The 24954-nt window shown below is 50.0% G+C and overlaps 1 protein-coding gene across 1 annotated transcript in view; it reads left to right on the top strand.

The window, feature by feature from the left end:
* Positions 1 to 24954, top strand: part of OGFOD1 (2-oxoglutarate and iron dependent oxygenase domain containing 1) — a 92389-nt gene that overhangs the window by 49281 nt on the left and 18154 nt on the right. Inside the window, exons 9-11 of the mRNA XM_068259850.1 lie at positions 2564 to 2643; positions 8952 to 9172; positions 9583 to 9711. Coding sequence (XP_068115951.1) covers positions 2564 to 2643; positions 8952 to 9172; positions 9583 to 9711 — 430 coding nt within the window. The remainder of the gene's footprint in view (positions 1 to 2563; positions 2644 to 8951; positions 9173 to 9582; positions 9712 to 24954) is intronic.

The following is a 24954-nucleotide window of genomic DNA, read 5'->3' as shown; positions in this document are numbered from 1 at the left end:
GGGGTCTGAGGGCAATCTGAGCGTGTGGGCGGGTGATTGGGTGCCCGCAAGGGGTAGATTAGGGTCTAATCTGATGGGTAACCGTGACAGGTGGTGATTGATAGGTGATTGATGGGTAATTAGTGGGTGTTTAGAGGAGAGAATAGATGTAAACAATGGATTTGGGAGGTGATCTGATGTCGGATCTGCGGGCGATCTATTGGTGTGGGTGGGTGATCAGATTGCCCGCAAGGGGCAGGTTAGGGGCTGATTGATGGGTGGCAGTGACAGGGGGTGATTGATGGGTGGCAGTGACAGGGGGTGATTGATAGGTGATTGACAGGAGATCAGTGGGTTATTACAGGGAATAACAGATGTAAAGATTGCACTGGCGAATTGATAAAGGGGGGTCTGAGGGCAATCTGAGCGTGCCCGCAAGGGGTAGATTAGGGTCTAATCTGATGGGTAACAGTGACAGGTGGTGATAGGGGGTGATTGATAGGTGATTGATGGGTAATTAGTGGGTGTTTAGAGGAGAGAATAGATGTAAACAATGGATTTGGGAGGTGATCTGATGTCGGATCTGCGGGCGATCTATTGGTGTGGGTGGGTGATCAGATTGCCCGCAAGGGGCAGGTTAGGGGCTGATTGATGGGTAGCAGAGACAGGGGGTGATTGACTGGTGATTGACGGGTGATTGACAGGTGATTGACAGGTGATCAGGGGGGATAGATGCATACAGTACACGGGGGGAGGGGTCTGGGGGGGGGGTCTGGGGAGAATCTGAGGGGTGGGGGGGTGATCAGGAGGGGGCAGTGGGCAGGGGGGGGGATAAAAAAAAAAATAGCGTTGACAGATAGTGACAGGGAGTGATTGATGGGTGATTAGGGGGGTGACTGGGTGCAAACAGTGGTCTGGGGGGTGGGCAGGGGGGGGGTCTGAGGGGTGCTGTGGGCGATCAGGGGGCAGGGGGGGGGAAATCAGTGTGCTTGGGTGCAGACTAGGGTGGCTGCAGCCTGCCCTGGTGGTCCCTCGGACACTGGGACCACCAGGGCAGGAGGCAGCCAGTATAATAGGCTTTGTATACATTACAAAGCCTATTATACTATTTCCATGCGGCGATCCGGGTGCTAGTAACCCGCCGGCGCTTCCGAACGGCCGGCGGGTTACTACGAGCGGTGGGCGGAGCCAGTCCCCGGCGGCTGATCGCGTCACGAATGACGCGATCGCCGCATAGCCACCCACGCAGCCGCCCCCGCCGATGGGCGTATTGCGGTCGTTTGGGCCCGGACTTTGCCGCCGCCCATCGGCTGGGGGCGGTCCTCAAGTGGTTAAATTAGTACATAGCAAAGAAATGAACAGCGCTACTTAAAAACAGATAAGTGCCTACCTGCAAGAGAGTACAAGCCCCACTAGTGGGATAAAATACACACTGAGCATACACATAACCTGTCTACCACTGGAGGATGTTGGTTTCCTGTAACAGCTTGCATGCAACTTGCTAAGTACTCGTCCCTCCCACTGCTGAGAAGTCTTCCCTCTATGGGAGGGGACCTAACACTAACTAAATCCTAACATATGCATAGCCTGGGTGCGCTACCAAGTAAAATCGAAAATTGAAAATTGCGCAAAAGGTTGATCAGCGCATCACCAGGTCGCCTCCGAATGGCCTACAATCAGAGGTGCGCTGAGCCCCCCCAGAAACTGCAAATGCACCTTGAACCCAAACAGAAGCTCTGCATATCCATATATGGTGTATATTACTCTTCCAATTATACATTACTAGTACATACTACACTATATTGGGCTCTTGGTGTTCTCTCTTTTTCCCTATTGTTCGGTGAGTTGAAATGCGCTGCCATCTGAAAACCCAAAGTGTCACAGCCATCCAGTATTGGCTTTTGGTCTGGCCACTTACTTTTTTTTTTCTTTTATAAAATTTTATATAAAATAATCAACGATGACAAACACTTGGTAAAGGCACAGTGGCAAGATAATGTACAGGTTTCTGTTAATATATTTTAATACTGCGTCCAGACTGTGTTTTTCAGCCACAATATCTAATATTGTTACAATTATAAAAACAGAGCACTCCTAGTTATATGTCAAGATTCTATTATATGAAACGGATTATCTACTGACCAGTCTCTGATTCAGACAAGGCCATGCTGTTCCTTCTGAAATCAGCCCCCCTGACATCCTCGGTGTCTCTTCTTTGTTCCTGGAGCTGGGAAATTTGGGTGCAGGGTGAAGCTGAAAGACAGCTCACCCTGCTCTTGCAAATTTCTCAGCTATTTTCAATACTATTCCCCTTCTGATAACCATTTGGTTAGAAGGAAACATAATTCAGGCCATTGCTGGTGGCCGAATTACGCCGCTTATATCGTAATAGCTGGTGCCCAAATGACTTAGCGAGCACCAATATAGCTGTAATTCATATTATGGCTGTCTCGTCTGGACCATTGTGCTAAACTTTATATAAAAATGAAAACGGACTGAGAAACTCTAGACAGGTATGATATGTATTCAGCTGGACAGATTTCAGAGCAGAACACTCATGTTGTTACCGTATGTCCATTTTTAGGAAGAAAAGTTTAAAACCGTTGCTGCAGCTCTAAAGACAGAGAGCGTTGCATGGGAGCTGCTCGGTCCACCCAATAGAAGGCAAGTATAACATAGCAGGCATGTGTAGCATAGTGTGTGTATGTGTTTGCTTTTTGGGGGCTTTTTTTTTATATGAAATGTACATCTGTTCTTTGTTTTGGCTTATAAAGCTCTAAGTAATGATTTCATGATTACCTGGACCAAAATTCCAGAATTGTGACACGCGGTAGTTCATGGATGCTGAATTTACAACAGTGGCATCCATTTTGCTGTTATTAGATGGCAAAGCATGATAACGAACCACCTCCTAGTTTTAAAGTGTACCTGAGACAAAAAGTAGGAAAGGATTTTTACTTACTTGGGGCTTCTACCAGCCCCCTGTAGTCCTTTTGTTCCCTCACCGTCCTTCCGGTCCCCTCTGTTGTGATGCTGAAAGCCCCGTAAAGTTCGCCTCGACTAAGTTGCAGAATACTACACATGCACAGTCCTGGCCACGTGCACCACCTGATTGGTTTCTCATGGCCAGGAACATTCCACACATGCACAGTTCATTAAGACTATAACTGCGTCTGTGCAGGATGCTCCCAACTACGAGAGCACCATCAGTGGTGTGCACAGCCCAGACACGCATGTACAGTATTCCATGACCCAGCTGTATCGGACTTCACAGGAGCACAACAGGGGAGGATAATAAGGGAGCTGACAGACTACAGGGGTCTAGAGGAAACCCCAGGTAAGTAATAATCCTTTCCTCCCTTTTGTCCCAAGTTTGCTTTAAAGTAGATCTCCAGAATTTTTAAACTATCATTGCTGCCTGAGTCTTCACTATAATAAAGTGGCAGCAGACTTAATAAAGAAAACTGTCTATAAAGACGGAGTCTGGATTTTAGGTGAATCATAGTAAAAAAAATACTATTTTCCAGGACGTCTCAGGACAGCAACCCTGAGACTTGTCTCCTTCCATTTTAGATTGGACAGGACGCTAGTTAAAAAATTAACATAATGAGATTAGGCAGGAACAGGCAGCATATATAAGACAGCATTCCCTTACCCTCCTCAGTTGTTTTCCTGTCCAGAAGGATGCTGGTTCGCTGGAGGGGCTGGCTACCCATGAGGGAACTTCAGGAGCCGCGGCTGCCACGCTTTCCGACTTGCGCTGGTCAGTTGGAGCCATGCGCGGACGCTGGCCGCACGCATCTGCCTCTCCCTGCATTGTGCGCAGACGCGCTGAAGACTGGAGGTCTTCCGTAGACGGACTTCCGCCGGAAGGACGCACGCATCACTTGACGGAGTCATGTGATCGGCTGAGAGGAAGGAGGAAGTCAGCCTGGCGTGCGCTGCAGCGGCCATTCACCGCTATAGAGCTAGGGCTCCGAATCAAGGCGGAAACAGGCGCGGATCAGGTAAAAGACCTCAGGTGCATAACCTGAGTTTGGGCGGAGCACCACAGAGTGCTATTTAAGATGGCATCATGGTCATTTTTTCTATTAGGCTGACCATGGAAACACCCGCAGGCTCTTGCTCCCAGGGCTCTGAGGAGACAAGCTCCACTCCCTCTCTGGTATGTGTCACATTGGTTATTTGACTTAATACCTGAATTGTGTGTATATTCATTGTTTGAGGGAGGTTCAGGCTTTAGCTATTTCCTTTGTCTGTGTTTTTCAGCCAAAGAATGTAAAGTCGGATTCAAGGCACAAACAGGATAGGCCTACCAAGTCTGATAAAACTGATAAGCCTGATAAAATGACTACTTCTGAAACTAAGTCTGTACCTAAGTCAAAGAAGTGTGCAGTATGTAATACTCGTATGCCGGACTCAGCTAAGCATCTGTGTCAGTCTTGCACGGAAAAGGTGGTTAAGGACGAGTCACCCACTCTGTTAAAAGACCTTATGGGTTGGATGAGATCAGAGATGTCATCAGCTATTCAGGAGATTAAGAGATCAGCCATAAATCCTGATGTGCCCCCGAGTACACCTCCTGTTACTCTACCTTCCGATGCCCCTATTGCTGGTACTTCCCAGTCCCCTATCAGACCACCTAAGAGAAGGAGGATTGAGATAGACTCAGAAAGGTCAGAGGGGTCAGAAGGTGAAATAGACATTTCCTCCCTTGAAGAATTACCCCAATCAGAAATTGATGCATCCGAGAGTAAAAATGTAAAACCATTAAAGTTTGCTTTTTCCACTGACTTTATGAAAGAACTAATTGAAGCAATGCATTGTGCAATGGGTATTACTAAAGAACAAAAGTCTTTGTCACCTCTAGACCAGATGTACGAAAGTCTTTCAGATACACAGTCATCTTTTATCCCTGTTCATTCCAGTCTAAAAGACATTATAAAGAAAGAGTGGGATAATCCGGAAAAGAGGGCTTTTTGGCCTAAATCCCTGGCAAAAAGATATCCCTATAGCCCGGAAGATCAGAAATTCTGGGGTCACTCTCCAAAACTAGATCCAGCCTTGTCCAGAGTCTCTAGAAGGTCTGAGCTTCAGTTTGAAGATTTTGGCAACCTGAGAGATCCCATAGATAAGAAAATGGACAACATTTTAAGACGGGGGTGGGAAGCGGTCACTTTGAATTTCAAACCATCTGTAGCCTCCACTGCAGTTTCTAGATCTTTAAAGATCTGGTTGACTGAATTACAGACCCAGATCGCTACTGGAACCCCTAGGGAAGAGATCCTTAACTCCTTTCCTAAGATTCTGCATGCCACTAACTACCTAACTGATGCAGCAGACGATTCAGTCCGCCTTACTGCCAGAGCTTCTGCTTTAGTGAACACAGCCAGACGAGGCATTTGGGTCAAAACCTGGCAGGGAGACGCATCATCAAAATCTAAGCTATGTGGAGTTCCCTGTGAGGGCAACCTCCTCTTTGGTTCTAAGCTAGACGAGATTTTAGAAAGATCCTCAGACAGGAAAAAGAACTTTCCCGTTAGAAGACGTAACTTTCGGGCAAACCGTTCCTTTCGTGACCAGGGCAAAACGGAGACAGAGAATAGATCAGCTCCCAGAAGGAGATGGCCCCCCAATAGATCTCACCGTGCAAAGCCCGGCATACCCTATACCCCGGCCAACCAACAGCCTAAACAATGACGCCAGGATTCCGGTGGGAGGCAGGGTATCTCACTTTTTCGAACACTGGCAGGAACTTTTTCACAACAGATGGCTATTAAACATCATTCTCCAGGGGTACAAGATAGAGTTTTCATACCCTCCACCAAGCCAATTTTTCGTAACTCCCCCTCCAAGAGATCAGGTTCAAAATCAGGTCCTACAGACAGAGGTAGGATCACTGTTATCCAAGAGGGTCATCCGACAGGTTCCCAAATGTCAGGAGGGTCAAGGTTTTTACTCCCCGGTGTTCCTAGTAAAGAAGCCACAAGGAAGTTATCGATTCATCCTCAACTTGAAACATTTAAACAAAGCAGTCCGATACAGAAAATTCCGGATGGACAACATCCGCTCAGTCATAAATCTTCTGCAGGAATATTGCTTTCTAGCATCCCTGGATCTAAAAGACGCCTATCTCCATCTGCCTATCCATCTAGAATCCCAGTGCTACCTGAGGTTTGCAGTGGTGTTTCAAGGAGAGGTAAGACATTTTCAATTTAATTCTCTCCCTTTTGGTATTTCATCTGCTCCTTGGCTCTTTACGAAAGTTATGGCAGAAGTCTTGGCAGTGCTTAGATCTGTGCAAGTGATTGCTTATTTGGATGACTTACTTATCTGGGGTCCATCTTTTGATTCAGTAAATCTCCAAGTGGAGTTGACTATTGACTTCCTTATCAGTTTGGGGTGGTTGATTAATTGGGAGAAGTCATCCCTACTACCCAGACAATACATGGAATTCTTGGGGTTTGATATATGTTCTGTCAGTAAAAGACTGTATCTACCATCACGGAAATCCTCGCTGATGTTAAATTCTGTTCTTTCTTTTCAGAGTTCAGTCTCCATCACTCTGAGAAAGGCTATGGCTGTATTGGGTACCATGACAGCATCCTTCCCAGCGATACAATGGGGTCAGTTGCATTCCAGAACCTTACAGAACTGGATACTATCGAAATGGGACAGAAGCCTGAAGTCTTTGGACAAGAGAGTGACAATTCCCTGGAGAGTGAAACAGTCTCTAGACTGGTGGTCAGATCAGGAACATCTGAATGCAGGGAATCTCTGGGAATTCCCTCAGCAGTCTCTGATCACAACAGACGCGAGTTCCTGGGGATGGGGAGCTTATCTGGAGCAACTACCGGCTCAGGGTCATTGGTCTACACTAATTCAGAGCAGATCATCGAACTACAGAGAACTACGGGCTGTTTGGGAAGCTCTTCAGACCTTCTCCCTACTTATACATCAACATCATGTTGTAATCAGGACAGACAACAACACGGTAGTGGCCTACCTCAACCGTCAAGGGGGGACAAGGAGCAGATCTTTGTGGAGTCTAACCTCGAAGATTCTTTGCTGGGCGGAAAAGAATTTAAAGTCCTTGAAAGCGGTTCATCTGAAGGGGGCTCTAAATTGCGTTGCAGATTATCTAAGCCGAAAGATGATCTATCAAGACGAATGGTCTCTAAACGACCAAGTATTCAGGCAGATCTCTCAGCGATGGGGAACACCAGAGGTGGACATGTTCGCAAGAAGGAACAATGCCAAATGTCCTCGATTTGCCTCCCTGTGTCCACAGGACAATCCCTGGGTCCTGGACGCCTTTTCAGTCAATTGGAACAAGCATCATCTTTACCTTTTTCCTCCCTTGGGACTGATTTCAAAGGTACTGAGCAAGATTCAACGAGACCAGGCCCAAGCAATCTTGGTAGTACCATTCTGGCCCAAGAGATCCTGGTTTGCTCTGCTACAAAGTTTAGCCTCAGATCACCTGATCCTGCCGGATCGACCGGACTTGTTGAGCCAGGGTCCGGTTCTGCATCACAATCCAGGAATCCTTCACCTTTCTGCCTGGAGCCTGAGTGGCAACTATTAAAGAGGAAAGGATTCTCTAACAGGTTGTCAGAGACACTTATCCAGAGCAGGAAGAAAGTGACAAGACAGATTTACGCTAAAGCATGGAATACCTATAGCAACTGGTGTACATCTACATCTAAAGATCCAGTCCTCTCTTCTTCAGTGCTGGAGTTCTTGCAGGAGGGATTCCAAAAAGGCCTGAGCTCTAGTACTCTGAAGGTTCAGACCGCGGCATTGAGTGTTTTCTTAGAGAGAAGATTGGCGGAGGAGGAATACGTTGTCCGTTTTTTTAGGGCACTAAAAAGACTAAGACCTGCAGTACAGATAAAAGTACCTACTTGGGACTTGAACACAGTATTGCAGGCTCTATGTGAAGCTCCTTTCGAACCAATCTCGGAAATCTCAGAGAAACATCTCACCTTGAAAATGGCTTTTCTTCTAGCCATAACTTCTGCACGAAGAGTGGGAGAATTACAGGCGTTATCAGTCAATGAACCATACTGTACCATTTCAGAAGACAGAGTAACTCTTCGCCTAGATATCTCTTTTCTACCCAAGATTGTATCCAAATTTCATACATCTCAGGAGATCCTATTACCAACCTTCTGTAGTAACCCATCAAATCAGAAAGAGGAAAAGATGCACTGTCTCGATGTGAGGAGGTGTTTAATACAGTACATTCAACAATCTAAATCTTGGAGGAAATCCAACGCTTTGTTGATTCTCTTTGCTGGTAAAGGCCGTGGCAGACAGGCCTCTAAATCATCCATAGCAAGATGGATCAGACAGGCCATTGCATTATCCTATATCCAACAGGGAAAGCAATTATCTGGACCAGTGAAAGCACATTCAACTAGAGCTGTGTCAACATCATGGGCAGAGAGGGCAGGAGCTACTATAGAGCAGATATGTAAAGCGGCTACCTGGTCAAGCCACAATACGTTCGTTAAACATTATAGACTGGACTTATCATCCAATTCTGATTTATGTTTTGGTAGACGTGTGTTGCAGGCTGTTATCCCTCCCTAATAAAGTTTCTTGTTTATCTTCTCAGGGTTGCTGTCCTGAGACGTCCTGGAAAGACAAACTTACTTGTGGTAACGTCTTTTCCAGGAGTCGGAAGGACAGCACCCTTGCTACCCACCCGAATAAAAGAAATTTGTTGAAGCATCATTCTGTGTGGAGTCTTTTTTATTACTGAGGAGGGTAAGGGAATGCTGTCTTATATATGCTGCCTGTTCCTGCCTAATCTCATTATGTTAATTTTTTAACTAGCGTCCTGTCCAATCTAAAATGGAAGGAGACAAGTCTCAGGGTTGCTGTCCTTCCGACTCCTGGAAAAGACGTTACCACAAGTAAGTTTGTCTTTCTTTGTCTTGTTCTCCTGTCTGAATGTGTTTTAGGTGTTATAAGAGGGCTGAGGGAGACCTGCCAGAGGCTCTGAAATCCTGTATGGAGCTACTGAAATCTGAGGCTTTCTTTTTGCTGCTGTCCAATCTTTCTGGCCTCAAGCTGCATTTCCTGGCTGCCAACAATGAAGAGTCTGATGATGAAGAGGAGGGATCATCTGAGGTGAATGTGAGGACCTCTGAAGCTGACAGAAATCCAACAACTGAAACAGGAAGTAAGTCTAGGAGCACCGCTGCGCGCAGAGTCTAGGAGCACCGCTGCGCGCAGAGTCTAGGAGCACCGCTGCGCGCAGAGTCTAGGAGCACCGCTGCGCGCAGAGTCTAGGAGCACCGCTGCGCGCAGAGTCTAGGAGCACCGCTGCGCGCAGAGTCTAGGAGCACCGCTGCGCGCAGAGTATTGCTGCATGCAGAATATTGCTGCATCGCTGCCTGCAGAGTCTAGAAGCACCGCTGCCTGCAGAGTCTAGGAGCACCGCTGCGTGCAGAGTCTAGGAGCACCGCTGCGTGCAGAGTCTAGGAGCACCGCTGCGCGCAGAGTCTAGGAGCACCGATGCTTGTAGTCACCCCCAGTTATGCGTGCACAGTAACTGCTCACTGACACAATCTCCTGTCCTCTCTGTAATAGGTGACAGAGTTCCCATGTGCTATGGAGAGCTCCGGCACTGGGAACATGGGCACTACACCTTGATTCATGACCACGATCCTGAGCGCCAAGAATTTGCTCTGGACCTTATGTGGTTCTGCGGATGTGAAGGTCAGTTTTACCATTTCCCTTCTTGGGTCTGCCTAAAGATTTAAACTGCATTGATTTTCACGGGTTTTGACGAGATTGTGTATCGTTCGTTTACGATAGCGCAAAGGCTTGCAGATTCGGCCAGATAGATCTCAGAATGATCGTTTGTTGATGGAGATCCCCGATCCATCTGGGGGTGTGTAATTCGCTTAAGTCCTAAGACTCAGGCTTACTACAGCTATTTTACACTATGATCTTGCCAGCATTTTGGAGATAAAATTAGCTGAATAGTCTATATACTTTGTAATTTTTTAGATCTACAAGAATGCAAGACTCAGTCACTCTTTGACATTTACTGTATTTTTCAGCATATAATTGGGGTAAAAAAGTCAAGGGGCTTGATTTACAAAAGGGTGCTAACTCCGTTAGCACGCCTAAAAGCTTTGGGCGTGCTAATTAGGGTGCTAAGCAGTTAGTACGCCTAAAGCTTTTATTGAATGTGCGCAAAGTTTAGTGCTGCCTGTAGCGAGCGAAACGTCGCACCGGGTGCGCCTAAACAGTCGCACCGGGTGTGCGCCCAAAACGGCACCCCGTGTGACTTTTTAGGCGTACCCAGTGCAACGTTTTTGGCGCACCCGGTGCGACCTTTTGTGCGCTACAGGCAGCGCTAAACTTTGCGTAGAACTTTGCACGCCCTAAAGGGGTTTAGGTGTACTCATCCAGCGATACATGCTGATTCTGCCGTTGTATAGAATACCTGAGAGTAGCTGGGTGTTCAATCAATGTAGCTGGTTGTGCAGGCAGCATAGCTGAGAGTTTTTCTGAGAGTAGCAGAGAGTGTAGTAGAGAGTGTAGTAGTGAGAGTAGCAGAGTGTCTGAATGTGCAGTCATTCTAGCTGGTTGTGTAGTCAGTGTAGATGCGAGTGTGGTTGGCGTAGCAAGGTGTGTAGTCAGTGTAGCTGGGTGTGTAGTCAGTGTAGCTGGGTGTGTAGCCAGTGTAGTGGGGTGTGTAGTTGGTGTAGCTGGGTGTGTAGTCTTGTGTAGCTGGAATGGTAGGCGGTGTAGATGTGAGAGAAGTCAGTGTAGATGTCTGTGTAGTTTAGTATTCTAGTCGGTATAGCGGGTTGTGTAGTCGTCGTAGCGGGGTGTGTAGTGGTCATAGAGGGGTGTGTTGTTGGAGTAGCTGGGTCTGTAGTCAATGTAGAGGTAAGTCTTCGTAGTGGGGTATGTCGTTGTTGTAGCTGGCTGGGTAGTCGGCGTAGCTGAGTCTATAGTCAGTGTAGAGGTGAGTGTAGCCGGTGTAGATATGAGTGTAGTCAGTGTAGCTAGGAGTGTAATCAGTGTAGCTGGGTGTGTAGTCGGTGTACCTTTGTGTGCAGATGTGAGTGTAGTCAGTGTAGCTGGCTGTGTAGTCTGTCAAGATGTAAATGTAGTCATTGTAGCTTGGTGTGTCGTCAGTGTAGCTGGGTGTGTTGTCAGTGTAGCAGGGTGTGTAGTCAGTGTAACTGGTTGTGTAGTCAGTGTAGATGTGAGTGTAATTGGTGTAGCTGGTTGTGTAGTCATTGTAGCTGGGTGGGTAGTCTGTGAAGATGTGAGTCAGTGTAGCTGGGTGTGTAGTCAGTGTAGTTGGGTGTGTAGTCGGTGTAGCTGGGTGTGTATTCAATGTAGTGCGTTGTGTAGTCAGTGTAGCGTGTTGTGTACTCAGTGTAGCGCGTTGTGTAGCTGGTTGTGTAGTCTGTGAAGATGTACGTGTAGTCAGTGTAGCTTGGTGTGTAGTCAGTGTAGATGTGAATGAAATTGGTGTAGCAAGATGTGGAGTCATTGCAGCTGGGTGTGGAGTCAGTGTAGTGGGGGGAGTAGTCAGTGTAGCTGGTGTGTAGTATGTGAAGATGTAAGTGTAGTCAGTTTAGCTGGTTGTGTAGTCAGTGTAGAGGGTTGTGCAGTCATTGTAGCTGGGTGTGTAGTTTGTGAAGATGTAAGTGAGTCACTCGAACTTGGTGTGTAGTTAGTGTAGCTGGGTGTATAGTCAGTGTAGCGGGGTGTGTAATCAATGTTGCTGGGTGTGTTGTCAGTGTAATTAATTGTGTAGTCAGTGTATATATAAGTGTAGTCAGTGTAGCTGGGTGTGTAGTCAGTGTAGATGTGAATGAAATTGGTGTAGCAAGGTGTGTAGTCATTGCAGCTGGGTGTGGAGTCAGTGTAGCAGGGGTTGTAGTCACTGTAGTGGGGTGTGAAGCCAGTGTAGCAGGATGTGTAGCATGGTGCATAGTCAATGTTGCTGGGTGTGTAGTATGTGAAGATGTAAGTGTAGTCAGTGTAGCTGGGTGTGATCAGTGTAGCGGGGGTGCAGTCTGTCAAGATGTAAGTGTAGTCAGTATGGCTGGGTGTGTAGTTAGTGTAGCGGGGTGTGTAGTTAGTGTAGCTTTGTGTAGTCTGTCAAGATGTAAGTGTAGTCAGTGTAGCTGTAAGTGTAGTCAGTGTAGCTGTAAGTGTAGTCAGTGTTGCTGGGTGTGTAGTCAGTGTTGCTGGTTGTATAGTCAGTGTATCGTGGTGTATAGTCAGTGTAGCGGGGGGTGTAGTCAGTGTAGCGGGGGGTGTAGTCAGTGTAGCGGGGGGTGTAGTCAGTGTAAGTGTGTGTGTGTGTGTGTGTGTGTGTGTGTGTGTGTGTGTGTGTGTGTGTGTGTGTGTAGCTGGGAGTGTAGTCTGTGAAGATGTAAGTGTAGTCATTGTAGGTGGGTGTGTAGTCAGTGTAGCGGGGTGTGTATTTATTGTAGCTGGGATGTGTAGTCAGTGTAGCGAGGTGTGTAGATAGTGTAGCTGGGGCTGTAGTCAGTGTAGCGGTGTTTGTAGTCAGTGTAGCGGCATGTGTAGTCTGTGAAGGTGTGTGTGTGTGTGTGTGTGTGTGTGTGTGTTTAGTCAGTGTAGCTAGTTGTGTTGTCAGTGAAGATGTGTGTGTAGTCAGTGTAGCAAGGTGTGCAGTCTGAAAATGTCAGTGTAGCAAAAGATGTAGTCAGTGTAGCGGGGGGTGTAGGGGTGTGTGGTCAGTGTATCTCCGGGTGTAGTCAGTGTATCTCGGGGTATAGTCAGTGTAGCAGGGTGTGTAGGGGGGTGTAATCAGTGTAGCTGGGTTTGTGTAGTCAGGGTGTGTAGTCAGTGTAGAGGGGTGTATAGTCAGTGTAGCTGGGGGTGTAGTCAGTGTAGTGTAGTGTGTAGTCAGTGTAGCTGGGTGTGTAGTGGGGGGCGTAGTCAGTGTAGTGGGGTGTGTAGTCAGTGTAGCTGGGGGTGTGGTCAGTGTAGCTGGGGGTGTGGTCAGTGTAGTGGGGGGTGTATTCCGTGTAGCGGGGGGTGTAGTGGTGTGTGGTCAGTGTAGCTCGCGGTGTAGTCAGTGTATCTCGGGGTATAGTCAGTGTAGCTGGGTGTGTAGGGGGTTTAGTCGGTGTAGCTGGGTTGTGTAGTCAGTGTAGTTGGGTTGTGTAGTCAGTGTAGTTGGGTTGTGTAGTCAGTTTAGCTGGGTGTGTAGTCGGTGTAGAGGGGTGTGTAGTCACTGTAGCTGGGGGTGTGTATTCAGTGTAGCTGGGTGTGTTGGCAGTGTAGCTTGCATGTGTAGTCAGTGTAGTGTGTAGTCAGTGTAGCTGGGTGTGTAGTGGGGGGCGTAGTCAGTGTAGCTGGGGGCGTAGTCAGTGTAGTGGGATGTGTAGTCAGTGTAGCAGGCGGTGTAGTCAGTGTAGCGGGGGGTGTATTCCGTGTAGCGGGGGTTGTAGGGGTGTGTGGTCAGTGTAGCTAGGGGTATAGTCAGTGTAGCTGGGGGTATAGTCAGTGTAGCTGGGGGTATAGTCAGTGTAGCTGGGGGTGTAGGCAGTGTAGCGGGTTGTGTAGGCAGTGTAACTGGTTGTGTAGTCAGGGTAACGGGTTGTGTAGTCAGGGTAACGGGTTGTGTAGTCAGGGTAACGGGTTGTGTAGTCAGTGTAGCTGGGTTGTGTAGTCTATGTAGCGGGGTGTGTAGTCAGTGTAGCTGGGTTGTGTAGTCAGTGTAGCTGGGTTGTGTAGTCAGTGTAGCGGGTTGTGTAGCTGGGTGTGTTGGCAGAGTAGCTTGCGTGTGTAGTGTAGTGTGTAGTCAGTGTAGCTGGGTGTGTAGCTGGGGGCGTAGTCAGTGTAGCTGGGGGCGTATTCCGTGTAGCGGGGGGTGTATTCCGTGTAGCGGGGGGGGTATAGGGGTGTGTGATCAGTGTAGCTCGGGGTATAGTCAGTTTAGCTGGGGGTGTAGTCAGTGTAGCGGGTTGTGTAGTCAGTGTAGCGGGTTGTGTAGTCAGTGTAGTTGGGTTGTGTAGTCAGTTTAGCTGGGTGTGTATTCACTGTAGCTGGGGGTGTGTATTCAGTGTAGCTGGGTGTGTTGGCAGTGTAGCTTGCATGTGTATTCAGTGTAGCTGGGGGTGTAGTCAGTGTAGTGTAGTGTGTAGTCAGTGTAGCTGGGGGTGTAGTCAGTGTAGCAGGGGGTGTAGTCAGTGTAGCTGGGGGCGTAGTCAGTGTAGCTGGGGGCGTAGTCAGTGTAGTAGGGGGTGTAGTCAGTGTAGCAGGGGGTGTAGTCAGTGTAGCAGGGGGTGTAGTCAGTGTAGCAGGGGGTGTAGTCAGTGTAGCAGGGGGTGTAGTCAGTGTAGCAGGGGGTGTAGTCAGTGTAGCAGGGGGTGTAGTCAGTGTAGCAGGGGGTGTAGTCAGTGTAGCAGGGGGTGTAGTCAGTGTAGCTGGTGGTGTAGTCAGTGTAGCAGGGGGTGTAGTCAGTGTAGCAGGGGCTGTAGTCAGTAGCTGGTGGTGTAGTCAATGTAGCGGGGGTGTATTCCGTGTAGCGGGGGGTGTATTCCGTGTAGCGGGTTGGGTAGTCAGTGTAGTTGGATTGTGTAGTCAGTTTAGCGGGTTGTGTAGTCAGTGTAGCGGGTTGTGTAGTCAGTGTAGCGGGTTGTGTAGTCAGTGTAGCGGGTTGTGTAGTCAGTGTAGCGGGTTGTGTAGTCAGTGTAGCTGGGTTGTGTAGTCAGTTTAGCTGGGTGTGTAGTCAGTGTAGAGGGGTGTGTAGTCAATGTAGCTGGGTGTGTAGTCTGTGTAGCTGGGTGTGTTGGCAGAGTAGCTTGCGTGTGTAGTCAGTGTAGTGTAGTGTGTAGTCAGTGTAGCTGGGTGCGTAGTCAGTGTACCTGGGGGCGTATACCGTGTAGCAGGGGGTGTATTCCGTGTAGCGGGGGGTGTAGGGGTGTGTGGTCAGTGTAGCTCGGGGTATAGTCAGTTTAGCTCGGGGTGTAGTCAGTGTAGCAGGGGGTGTAGTCAGTGTAGCAGGGGGTGTAGTCAGTAGCTGGTGGTGTAGTCAATGTAGCGGGGGATGTATTCCGTGTAGCGGGGTTGTAGAGGTGTGTGGTCAGTGTAGCTCGGGGTGTAGTCAGTGTAGCTGGAGGTGTAGTCAGTGTAGCGGGTTGTGTAGTCAGTGTAGCGGGTTGTGTAGTCAGTGTAGCGGGTTGTGTAGCGGGTTGGGTAGTCAGTGTAGCGGGTTGTGTAGTCAGTGTAGCTGGGTTGTGTAGTCTATGTAGCGGGGTGTGTAGTCAGTTTAGCTGGGTGTATAGTCAATGTAGCTGGGAGTGTAGTCAGTGTAGCTGGGTGTGTTGTCAGTGTAGCTGGGTGTGTTGGCAGAGTAGCTTGCGTGTGTAGTCAGTGTAGCTGGGGGTGTAGTCAGTGTAGTGTAGTGGGGGGCGTAGTCAGTGTAGTGGGGTGTGTAGTCAGTGTAGCTGGAGGTGTAGTCAGTGTAGCGGGGGGTGTAGGGGTGTGTGGTCAGTGTAGCTCGGGGTATAGTCAGTGTAGTTGGGGGTGTAGTCAGTGTAGCGGGTTGGGTAGTCAGTGTAGCGGGTTGGGTAGTCAGTGTAGCGGGTTGGGTAGTCAGTGTAGCGGGTTGGGTAGTCAGTGTAGCGGGTTGTGTAGTCAGTGTAACGGGTTGTGTAGTCAGTGTAGCGGGTTGTGTAGTCAGTGTAGCTGGGTTGTGTAGTCTATGTAGCGGGGTGTGTAGTCAGTTTAGCTGGGTGTGTAGTCAGTGTAGAAGGGTGTGTAGTCAATGTAGCTGGGAGTGTAGTCGGTGTAGCTGGGTGTATAGTCAGTGTAGCTGGGTGTGTTGGCAGAGTAGCTTGCGTGTGTAGTCAGTGTAGCTGGGGGTGTAGTCAGTGTAGTGTAGTGTGTAGTCAGTGTAGCTGGGGGTGTAGTCAGTGTAGTGGGCTGTGTAGTGAATGTAGCTGGGGTTGTAGTCAGTGTAGCGGGGGGGGGGGGTGTATTCCGTGTAGCGGGGGGTGTAGGGGGGTGTGGTCAGTGTAGCTCAGGGTATAGTCAGTGTAGCTGGGGGTGTAGTCAGTGTAGCGGGTTGGGTAGTCAGTGTAGCGGGTTGTGTAGTCAGTGTAGCTGGGTTGTGTAGTCTATGTAGCGGGGTGTGTAGTCAGTTTAGCTGGGTGTGTAGTTAGTGTAGCGGGGTGTGTAGTTAGTGTAGCTTTGTGTAGTCTGTCAAGATGTAAGTGTAGTCAGTGTAGCTGTAAGTGTAGTCAGTGTTGCTGGGTGTGTAGTCAGTGTTGCTGGTTGTATAGTCAGTGTATCGTGGTGTATAGTCAGTGTAGCGGGGGGTGTAGTCAGTGTAGCGGGGGGTGTAGTCAGTGTAGCGGGGGGTGTAGTCAGTGTAAGTGTGTGTGTGTGTGTGTGTGTGTGTGTGTGTGTGTGTGTGTGTGTGTGTAGCTGGGAGTGTAGTCTGTGAAGATGTAAGTGTAGTCATTGTAGGTGGGTGTGTAGTCAGTGTAGCGGGGTGTGTATTTATTGTAGCTGGGATGTGTAGTCAGTGTAGCGAGGTGTGTAGATAGTGTAGCTGGGGCTGTAGTCAGTGTAGCGGTGTTTGTAGTCAGTGTAGCGGCATGTGTAGTCTGTGAAGGTGTGTGTGTGTGTGTGTGTGTGTGTGTGTTTAGTCAGTGTAGCTAGTTGTGTTGTCAGTGAAGATGTGTGTGTAGTCAGTGTAGCAAGGTGTGCAGTCTGAAAATGTCAGTGTAGCAAAAGATGTAGTCAGTGTAGCGGGGGGTGTAGGGGTGTGTGGTCAGTGTATCTCCGGGTGTAGTCAGTGTATCTCGGGGTATAGTCAGTGTAGCAGGGTGTGTAGGGGGGTGTAATCAGTGTAGCTGGGTTTGTGTAGTCAGGGTGTGTAGTCAGTGTAGAGGGGTGTATAGTCAGTGTAGCTGGGGGTGTAGTCAGTGTAGTGTAGTGTGTAGTCAGTGTAGCTGGGTGTGTAGTGGGGGGCGTAGTCAGTGTAGTGGGGTGTGTAGTCAGTGTAGCTGGGGGTGTGGTCAGTGTAGCTGGGGGTGTGGTCAGTGTAGTGGGGGGTGTATTCCGTGTAGCGGGGGGTGTAGTGGTGTGTGGTCAGTGTAGCTCGCGGTGTAGTCAGTGTATCTCGGGGTATAGTCAGTGTAGCTGGGTGTGTAGGGGGTTTAGTCGGTGTAGCTGGGTTGTGTAGTCAGTGTAGTTGGGTTGTGTAGTCAGTGTAGTTGGGTTGTGTAGTCAGTTTAGCTGGGTGTGTAGTCGGTGTAGAGGGGTGTGTAGTCACTGTAGCTGGGGGTGTGTATTCAGTGTAGCTGGGTGTGTTGGCAGTGTAGCTTGCATGTGTAGTCAGTGTAGTGTGTAGTCAGTGTAGCTGGGTGTGTAGTGGGGGGCGTAGTCAGTGTAGCTGGGGGCGTAGTCAGTGTAGTGGGATGTGTAGTCAGTGTAGCAGGCGGTGTAGTCAGTGTAGCGGGGGGTGTATTCCGTGTAGCGGGGGTTGTAGGGGTGTGTGGTCAGTGTAGCTAGGGGTATAGTCAGTGTAGCTGGGGGTATAGTCAGTGTAGCTGGGGGTGTAGGCAGTGTAGCGGGTTGTGTAGGCAGTGTAACTGGTTGTGTAGTCAGGGTAACGGGTTGTGTAGTCAGGGTAACGGGTTGTGTAGTCAGGGTAACGGGTTGTGTAGTCAGGGTAACGGGTTGTGTAGTCAGTGTAGCTGGGTTGTGTAGTCTATGTAGCGGGGTGTGTAGTCAGTGTAGCTGGGTTGTGTAGTCAGTGTAGCTGGGTTGTGTAGTCAGTGTAGCGGGTTGTGTAGCTGGGTGTGTTGGCAGAGTAGCTTGCGTGTGTAGTGTAGTGTGTAGTCAGTGTAGCTGGGTGTGTAGCTGGGGGCGTAGTCAGTGTAGCTGGGGGCGTATTCCGTGTAGCGGGGGGTGTATTCCGTGTAGCGGGGGGGGTATAGGGGTGTGTGATCAGTGTAGCTCGGGGTATAGTCAGTTTAGCTGGGGGTGTAGTCAGTGTAGCGGGTTGTGTAGTCAGTGTAGCGGGTTGTGTAGTCAGTGTAGTTGGGTTGTGTAGTCAGTTTAGCTGGGTGTGTATTCACTGTAGCTGGGGGTGTGTATTCAGTGTAGCTGGGTGTGTTGGCAGTGTAGCTTGCATGTGTATTCAGTGTAGCTGGGGGTGTAGTCAGTGTAGTGTAGTGTGTAGTCAGTGTAGCTGGGGGTGTAGTCAGTGTAGCAGGGGGTGTAGTCAGTGTAGCTGGGGGCGTAGTCAGTGTAGCTGGGGGCGTAGTCAGTGTAGTAGGGGGTGTAGTCAGTGTAGCAGGGGGTGTAGTCAGTGTAGCAGGGGGTGTAGTCAGTGTAGCAAGGGGTGTAGTCAGTGTAGCAGGGGGTGTAGTCAGTGTAGCAGGGGGTGTAGTCAGTGTAGCAGGGGGTGTAGTCAGTGTAGCAGGGGGTGTAGTCAGTGTAGCTGGTGGTGTAGTCAGTGTAGCAGGGGGTGTAGTCAGTGTAGCAGGGGCTGTAGTCAGTAGCTGGTGGTGTAGTCAATGTAGCGGGGGTGTATTCCGTGTAGCGGGGGGTGTATTCCGTGTAGCGGGTTGGGTAGTCAGTGTAGTTGGATTGTGTAGTCAGTTTAGCGGGTTGTGTAGTCAGTGTAGCGGGTTGTGTAGTCAGTGTAGCGGGTTGTGTAGTCAGTGTAGCGGGTTGTGTAGTCAGTGTAGCGGGTTGTGTAGTCAGTGTAGCTGGGTTGTGTAGTCAGTTTAGCTGGGTGTGTAGTCAGTGTAGAGGGGTGTGTAGTCAATGTAGCTGGGTGTGTAGTCTGTGTAGCTGGGTGTGTTGGCAGAGTAGCTTGCGTGTGTAGTCAGTGTAGTGTAGTGTGTAGTCAGTGTAGCTGGGTGCGTAGTCAGTGTACCTGGGGGCGTATACCGTGTAGCAGGGGGTGTATTCCGTGTAGCGGGGGGTGTAGGGGTGTGTGGTCAGTGTAGCTCGGGGTATAGTCAGTTTAGCTCGGGGTGTAGTCAGTGTAGCAGGGGGTGTAGTCAGTGTAGCAGGGGGTGTAGTCAGTAGCTGGTGGTGTAGTCAATGTAGCGGGGGATGTATTCCGTGTAGCGGGGTTGTAGAGGTGTGTGGTCAGTGTAGCTCGGGGTGTAGTCAGTGTAGCTGGAGGTGTAGTCAGTGTAGCGGGTTGTGTAGTCAGTGTAGCGGGTTGTGTAGTCAGTGTAGCGGGTTGTGTAGCGGGTTGGGTAGTCAGTGTAGCGGGTTGTGTAGTCAGTGTAGCTGGGTTGTGTAGTCTATGTAGCGGGGTGTGTAGTCAGTTTAGCTGGGTGTATAGTCAATGTAGCTGGGAGTGTAGTCAGTGTAGCTGGGTGTGTTGTCAGTGTAGCTGGGTGTGTTGGCAGAGTAGCTTGCGTGTGTAGTCAGTGTAGCTGGGGGTGTAGTCAGTGTAGTGTAGTGGGGGGCGTAGTCAGTGTAGTGGGGTGTGTAGTCAGTGTAGCTGGAGGTGTAGTCAGTGTAGCGGGGGGTGTAGGGGTGTGTGGTCAGTGTAGCTCGGGGTATAGTCAGTGTAGTTGGGGGTGTAGTCAGTGTAGCGGGTTGGGTAGTCAGTGTAGCGGGTTGGGTAGTCAGTGTAGCGGGTTGGGTAGTCAGTGTAGCGGGTTGGGTAGTCAGTGTAGCGGGTTGTGTAGTCAGTGTAACGGGTTGTGTAGTCAGTGTAGCTGGGTTGTGTAGTCTATGTAGCGGGGTGTGTAGTCAGTTTAGCTGGGTGTGTAGTCAGTGTAGAAGGGTGTGTAGTCAATGTAGCTGGGAGTGTAGTCGGTGTAGCTGGGTGTATAGTCAGTGTAGCTGGGTGTGTTGGCAGAGTAGCTTGCGTGTGTAGTCAGTGTAGCTGGGGGTGTAGTCAGTGTAGTGTAGTGTGTAGTCAGTGTAGCTGGGGGTGTAGTCAGTGTAGTGGGCTGTGTAGTGAATGTAGCTGGGGTTGTAGTCAGTGTAGCGGGGGGGGGGGGGGGGTGTATTCCGTGTAGCGGGGGGTGTAGGGGGGTGTGGTCAGTGTAGCTCAGGGTATAGTCAGTGTAGCTGGGGGTGTAGTCAGTGTAGCGGGTTGGGTAGTCAGTGTAGCGGGTTGTGTAGTCAGTGTAGCTGGGTTGTGTAGTCTATGTAGCGGGGTGTGTAGTCAGTTTAGCTGGGTGTGTAGTTAGTGTAGCGGGGTGTGTAGTTAGTGTAGCTTTGTGTAGTCTGTCAAGATGTAAGTGTAGTCAGTGTAGCTGTAAGTGTAGTCAGTGTTGCTGGGTGTGTAGTCAGTGTTGCTGGTTGTATAGTCAGTGTATCGTGGTGTATAGTCAGTGTATCGTGGTGTATAGTCAGTGTAGCGGGGGGTGTAGTCAGTGTAGCGGGGGGTGTAGTCAGTGTAGCTGTGTGTGTGTGTGTGTGTGTGTGTGTGTGTGTGTGTGTGTGTGTGTGTGTGTGTGTGTGTGTGTGTGTGTGTGTGTGTGTGTGTGTGTGTGTGTGTGTGTAGCTGGGAGTGTAGTCTGTGAAGATGTAAGTGTAGTCATTGTAGGTGGGTGTGTAGTCAGTGTAGCGGGGTGTGTATTTATTGTAGCTGGGATGTGTAGTCAGTGTAGCTAGGTGTGTAGATAGTGTAGCTGGGGCTGTAGTCAGTGTAGTGGGGTGTGTATTCAGTGTAGCGGCATGTGTAGTCTGTGAAGGTGTGTGTGTGTGTGTGTGTGTGTGTGTGTTTAGTCAGTGTAGCTAGTTGTGTTGTCAGTGAAGATGTGTGTGTAGTCAGTGTAGCAAGGTGTGCAGTGTGAAAATGTCAGTGTAGCAGAAGATGTAGTCAGTGTAGCAGGGGGTGTAGTCAGTGTAGCGGGGGGTGTAGGGGTGTGTGGTCAGTGTATCTCCGGGTGTAGTCAGTGTATCTCGGGGTATAGTCAGTGTAGCAGGGTGTGTAGAGGGGTGTAATCAGTGTAGCTGGGTTTGTGTAGTCAGGGTGTGTAGTCAGTGTAGAGGGGTGTGTAGTCAGTGTAGAGGGGTGTGTAGTCAGTGTAGCTGGGGGTGTAGTCAGTGTAGTGTAGTGTGTAGTCAGTGTAGCTGGGTGTGTAGTGGGGGTCGTAGTCAGTGTAGTGGGGTGTGTAGTCAGTGTAGCTGGGGGTGTGGTCAGTGTAGCTGGGGGTGTGGTCAGTGTAGTGGGGGGTGTATTCCGTGTAGCGGGGGGTGTAGTGGTGTGTGGTCAGTGTAGCTCGCGGTGTAGTCAGTGTATCTCGGGGTATAGTCAGTGTAGCTGGGTGTGTAGGGGGTTTAGTCGGTGTAGCTGGGTTGTGTAGTCAGTGTAGTTGGGTTGTGTAGTCAGTGTAGTTGGGTTGTGTAGTCAGTTTTAGCTGGGTGTGTAGTCGGTGTAGAGGGGTGTGTAGTCACTGTAGCTGGGGGTGTGTATTCAGTGTAGCTGGGTGTGTTGGCAGTGTAGCTTGCATGTGTAGTCAGTGTAGTGTAGTGTGTAGTCAGTGTAGCTGGGTGTGTAGTGGGGGGCGTAGTCAGTGTAGCTGGGGGCGTAGTCAGTGTAGTGGGATGTCTAGTCAGTGTAGCAGGCGGTGTAGTCAGTGTAGCGGGGGGTGTATTCCGTGTAGCGGGGGTTGTAGGGGTGTGTGGTCAGTGTAGCTAGGGGTATAGTCAGTGTAGCTGGGGGTGTAGGCAGTGTAGCTGGTTGTGTAGTCAGGGTAACGGGTTGTGTAGTCAGTGTAGCTGGGTTGTGTAGTCAGTGTAGCGGGTTGTGTAGCTGGGTGTGTTGGCAGAGTAGCTTGCGTGTGTAGTCAGTGTAGCTGGGGGTGTAGTCAGTGTAGTGTAGTGTGTAGTCAGTGTAGCTGGGTGTGTAGCTGGGGGCGTAGTCAGTGTAGCTGGGGGCGTATTCCGTGTAGCGGGGGGTGTATTCCGTGTAGCGGGGGGTGTAGGGGGGTGTGATCAGTGTAGCTCGGGGTATAGTCAGTTTAGCTGGGGGTGTAGTCAGTGTAGCGGATTGTGTAGTCAGTGTAGCGGGTTGTGTAGTCAGTGTAGCGGGTTGTGTAGTCAGTGTAGTTGGGTTGTGTAGTCAGTTTAGCTGGGTGTGTAGTCGGTGTAGCTGGGTGTGTATTCACTGTAGCTGGGGGTGTGTATTCAGTGTAGCTGGGTGTGTTGGCAGTGTAGCTTGCATGTGTATTCAGTGTAGCTGGGAGTGTAGTCAGTGTAGTGTAGTGTGTAGTCAGTGTAGCTGGGTGTGTAGTGGGGGGCGTAGTCAGTGTAGCTGGGGGCGTAGTCAGTGTAGCTGGGGGTGTAGTCAGTGTAGCTGGGGGCGTAGTCAGTGTAGTAGGGGGCGTAGTCAGTGTAGTAGGGGGTGTAGTCAGTGTAGCAGGGGGTGTAGTCAGTGTAGCAGGGGGTGTAGTCAGTGTAGCAGGGGGTGTAGTCAGTGTAGCAGGGGCTGTAGTCAGTAGCTGGTGGTGTAGTCAATGTAGCGGGGGTGTATTCCGTGTAGCGGGGGGTGTATTCCGTGTAGCGGGTTGGGTAGTCAGTGTAGTTGGGTTGTGTAGTCAGTGTAGCGGGTTGTGTAGTCAGTGTAGCGGGTTGTGTAGTCAGTGTAGCGGGTTGTGTAGTCAGTGTAGCGGGTTGTGTAGTCAGTGTAGCTGGGTTGTGTAGTCAGTTTAGCTGGGTGTGTAGTCAGTGTAGAGGGGTGTGTAGTCAATGTAGCTGGGTGTGTAGTCTGTGTAGCTGGGTGTGTTGGCAGAGTAGCTTGCGTGTGTAGTCAGTGTAGCTGGGGGTGTAGTCAGTGTAGTGTAGTGTGTAGTCAGTGTAGCTGGGTGTGTAGCTGGGGGCGTAGTCAGTGTACCTGGGGGCGTATACCGTGTAGCAGGGGGTGTATTCCGTGTAGCGGGGGGTGTAGGGGTGTGTGGTCAGTGTAGCTCGGGGTATAGTCAGTTTAGCTCGGGGTGTAGTCAGTGTAGCAGGGGGTGTAGTCAGTGTAGCAGGGGGTGTAGTCAGTAGCTGGTGGTGTAGTCAATGTAGCGGGGGATGTATTCCGTGTAGCGGGGGGTGTAGAGGTGTGTGGTCAGTGTAGCTCGGGGTGTAGTCAGTGTAGCTGGAGGTGTAGTCAGTGTAGCGGGTTGTGTAGTCAGTGTAGCGGGTTGTGTAGTCAGTGTAGCGGGTTGTGTAGCGGGTTGGGTAGTCAGTGTAGCGGGTTGTGTAGTCAGTGTAGCTGGGTTGTGTAGTCTATGTAGCGGGGTGTGTAGTCAGTTTAGCTGGGTGTGTAGTCAATGTAGCTGGGTGTGTAGTCAATGTAGCTGGGAGTGTAGTCGGTGTAGCTGGGTGTATAGTCAGTGTAGCTGGGTGTGTTGTCAGTGTAGCTGGGTGTGTTGTCAGTGTAGCTGGGTGTGTTGGCAGAGTAGCTTGCGTGTGTAGTCAGTGTAGCTGGGGGTGTAGTCAGTGTAGTGTAGTGTGTAGTCAGTGTAGCTGAGGGTGTAGTCAGTGTAGTGTAGTGTGTAGTCCGTGTAGCTGGGTGTGTAGTGGGGGGCGTAGTCAGTGTAGTGGGGTGTGTAGTCAGTGTAGTGGGGTGTGTAGTCAGTGTAGCTGGGGGTATAGTCAGTGTAGCGGGGGGTGTAGGGGTGTGTGGTCAGTGTAGCTCGGGGTATAGTCAGTGTAGTTGGGGGTGTAGTCAATGTAGCGGGTTGGGTAGTCAGTGTAGCGGGTTGTGTAGTCAGTGTAACGAGTTGTGTAGTCAGTGTAGCTGGGTTGTGTAGTCTATGTAGCTGGGTGTGTAGTCAGTGTAGCAGGGTGTGTAGTCAATGTAGCTGGGAGTGTAGTCGGTGTAGCTGGGTGTATAGTCAGTGTAGCTGGGTGTGTTGGCAGAGTAGCTTGCGTGTGTAGTCAGTGTAGCTGGGGGTGTAGTCAGTGTAGTGTAGTGTGTAGTCACTGTAGCTGGGGGTGTAGTCAGTGTAGTGTGTAGTGTAGTCAGTGTATTGGGCTGTGTAGTTAATGTAGCTGGGGTTGTAGTCAGTGTAGCGGGGGGTGTAGGGGTGTGTGGTCAGTGTAGCTCAGGGTATAGTCAGTGTAGCTGGGGGTGTAGTCAGTGTAGCGGGTTGGGTAGTCAGTGTAGCGGGTTGTGTAGTCAGTGTAACGGGTTGTGTAGTCAGTGTAGCTGGGTTGTGTAGTCTATGTAGCGGGGTGTGTAGTCAGTTTAGCTGGGTGTGTAGTCGGTGTAGCTGGGAGTGTAGTCGGTGTAGCTGGGAGTGTAGTCGGTGTAGCTGGGAGTGTAGTCGGTGTAGCTGGGAGTGTAGTCGGTGTAGCTGGGAGTGTAGTCGGTGTAGCTGGGAGTGTAGTCGGTGTAGCTGGGAGTGTAGTCGGTGTAGCTGGGAGTGTAGTCGGTGTAGCTGGGTGTGTAGTCGGTGTAGCTGGGTGTGTAGTCAGTGTAGCTGGGTGTGTTGGCAGAGTAGCTTGCGTGTGTAGTCAGTGTAGCTGGGGGTGTAGTCAGTGTAGTGGGGTGTGTAGTCAGTGTAGCTCGTGGTATAGTCAGTGTAGCGGGTTGTGTAGGGGGGTGTAGTCAGTGTAGCGGCTTGGGTAGTCAGTGTAGCGGGTTGGGTAGTCAGTGTAGCGGGTTGTGTAGTCAGTGTAACGGGTTGTGTAGTCAGTGTAGCTGGGTTGTGTAGTCTATGTAGCGGGGTGTGTAGTCAGTTTAGCTGGGTGTGTAGTTAGTGTAGAGGGGTGTGTAGTCAATGTAGCTGGGAGTGTAGCTGGGTGTGTAGTCAGTGTAGAGGGGTGTGTAGTCAGTGTAGCTGGGGGTGTAGTCAGTGTAGCTGGGGGTGTTGGCAGTGTAGCTTGCGTGTGTAGTCAGTAAGATGTAAGTATAGTTAGTGTAGTGTGTAAGTGTAGCTGGGATAAAGACAGTTTGTGGTGGGGGTGTTAGGTCTTTATAATGCTACTGCACTGTAGACACAACACATTTAGTATTTTTCA

This window comes from Hyperolius riggenbachi, chromosome 11, assembly GCF_040937935.1.
Source record: "Hyperolius riggenbachi isolate aHypRig1 chromosome 11, aHypRig1.pri, whole genome shotgun sequence".
Classification (NCBI taxonomy): domain Eukaryota; kingdom Metazoa; phylum Chordata; class Amphibia; order Anura; family Hyperoliidae; genus Hyperolius; species Hyperolius riggenbachi.
The sequence above is the reverse complement of the archived record's forward strand: the minus strand, read 5'-3'. Positions and strand labels throughout refer to the sequence as shown.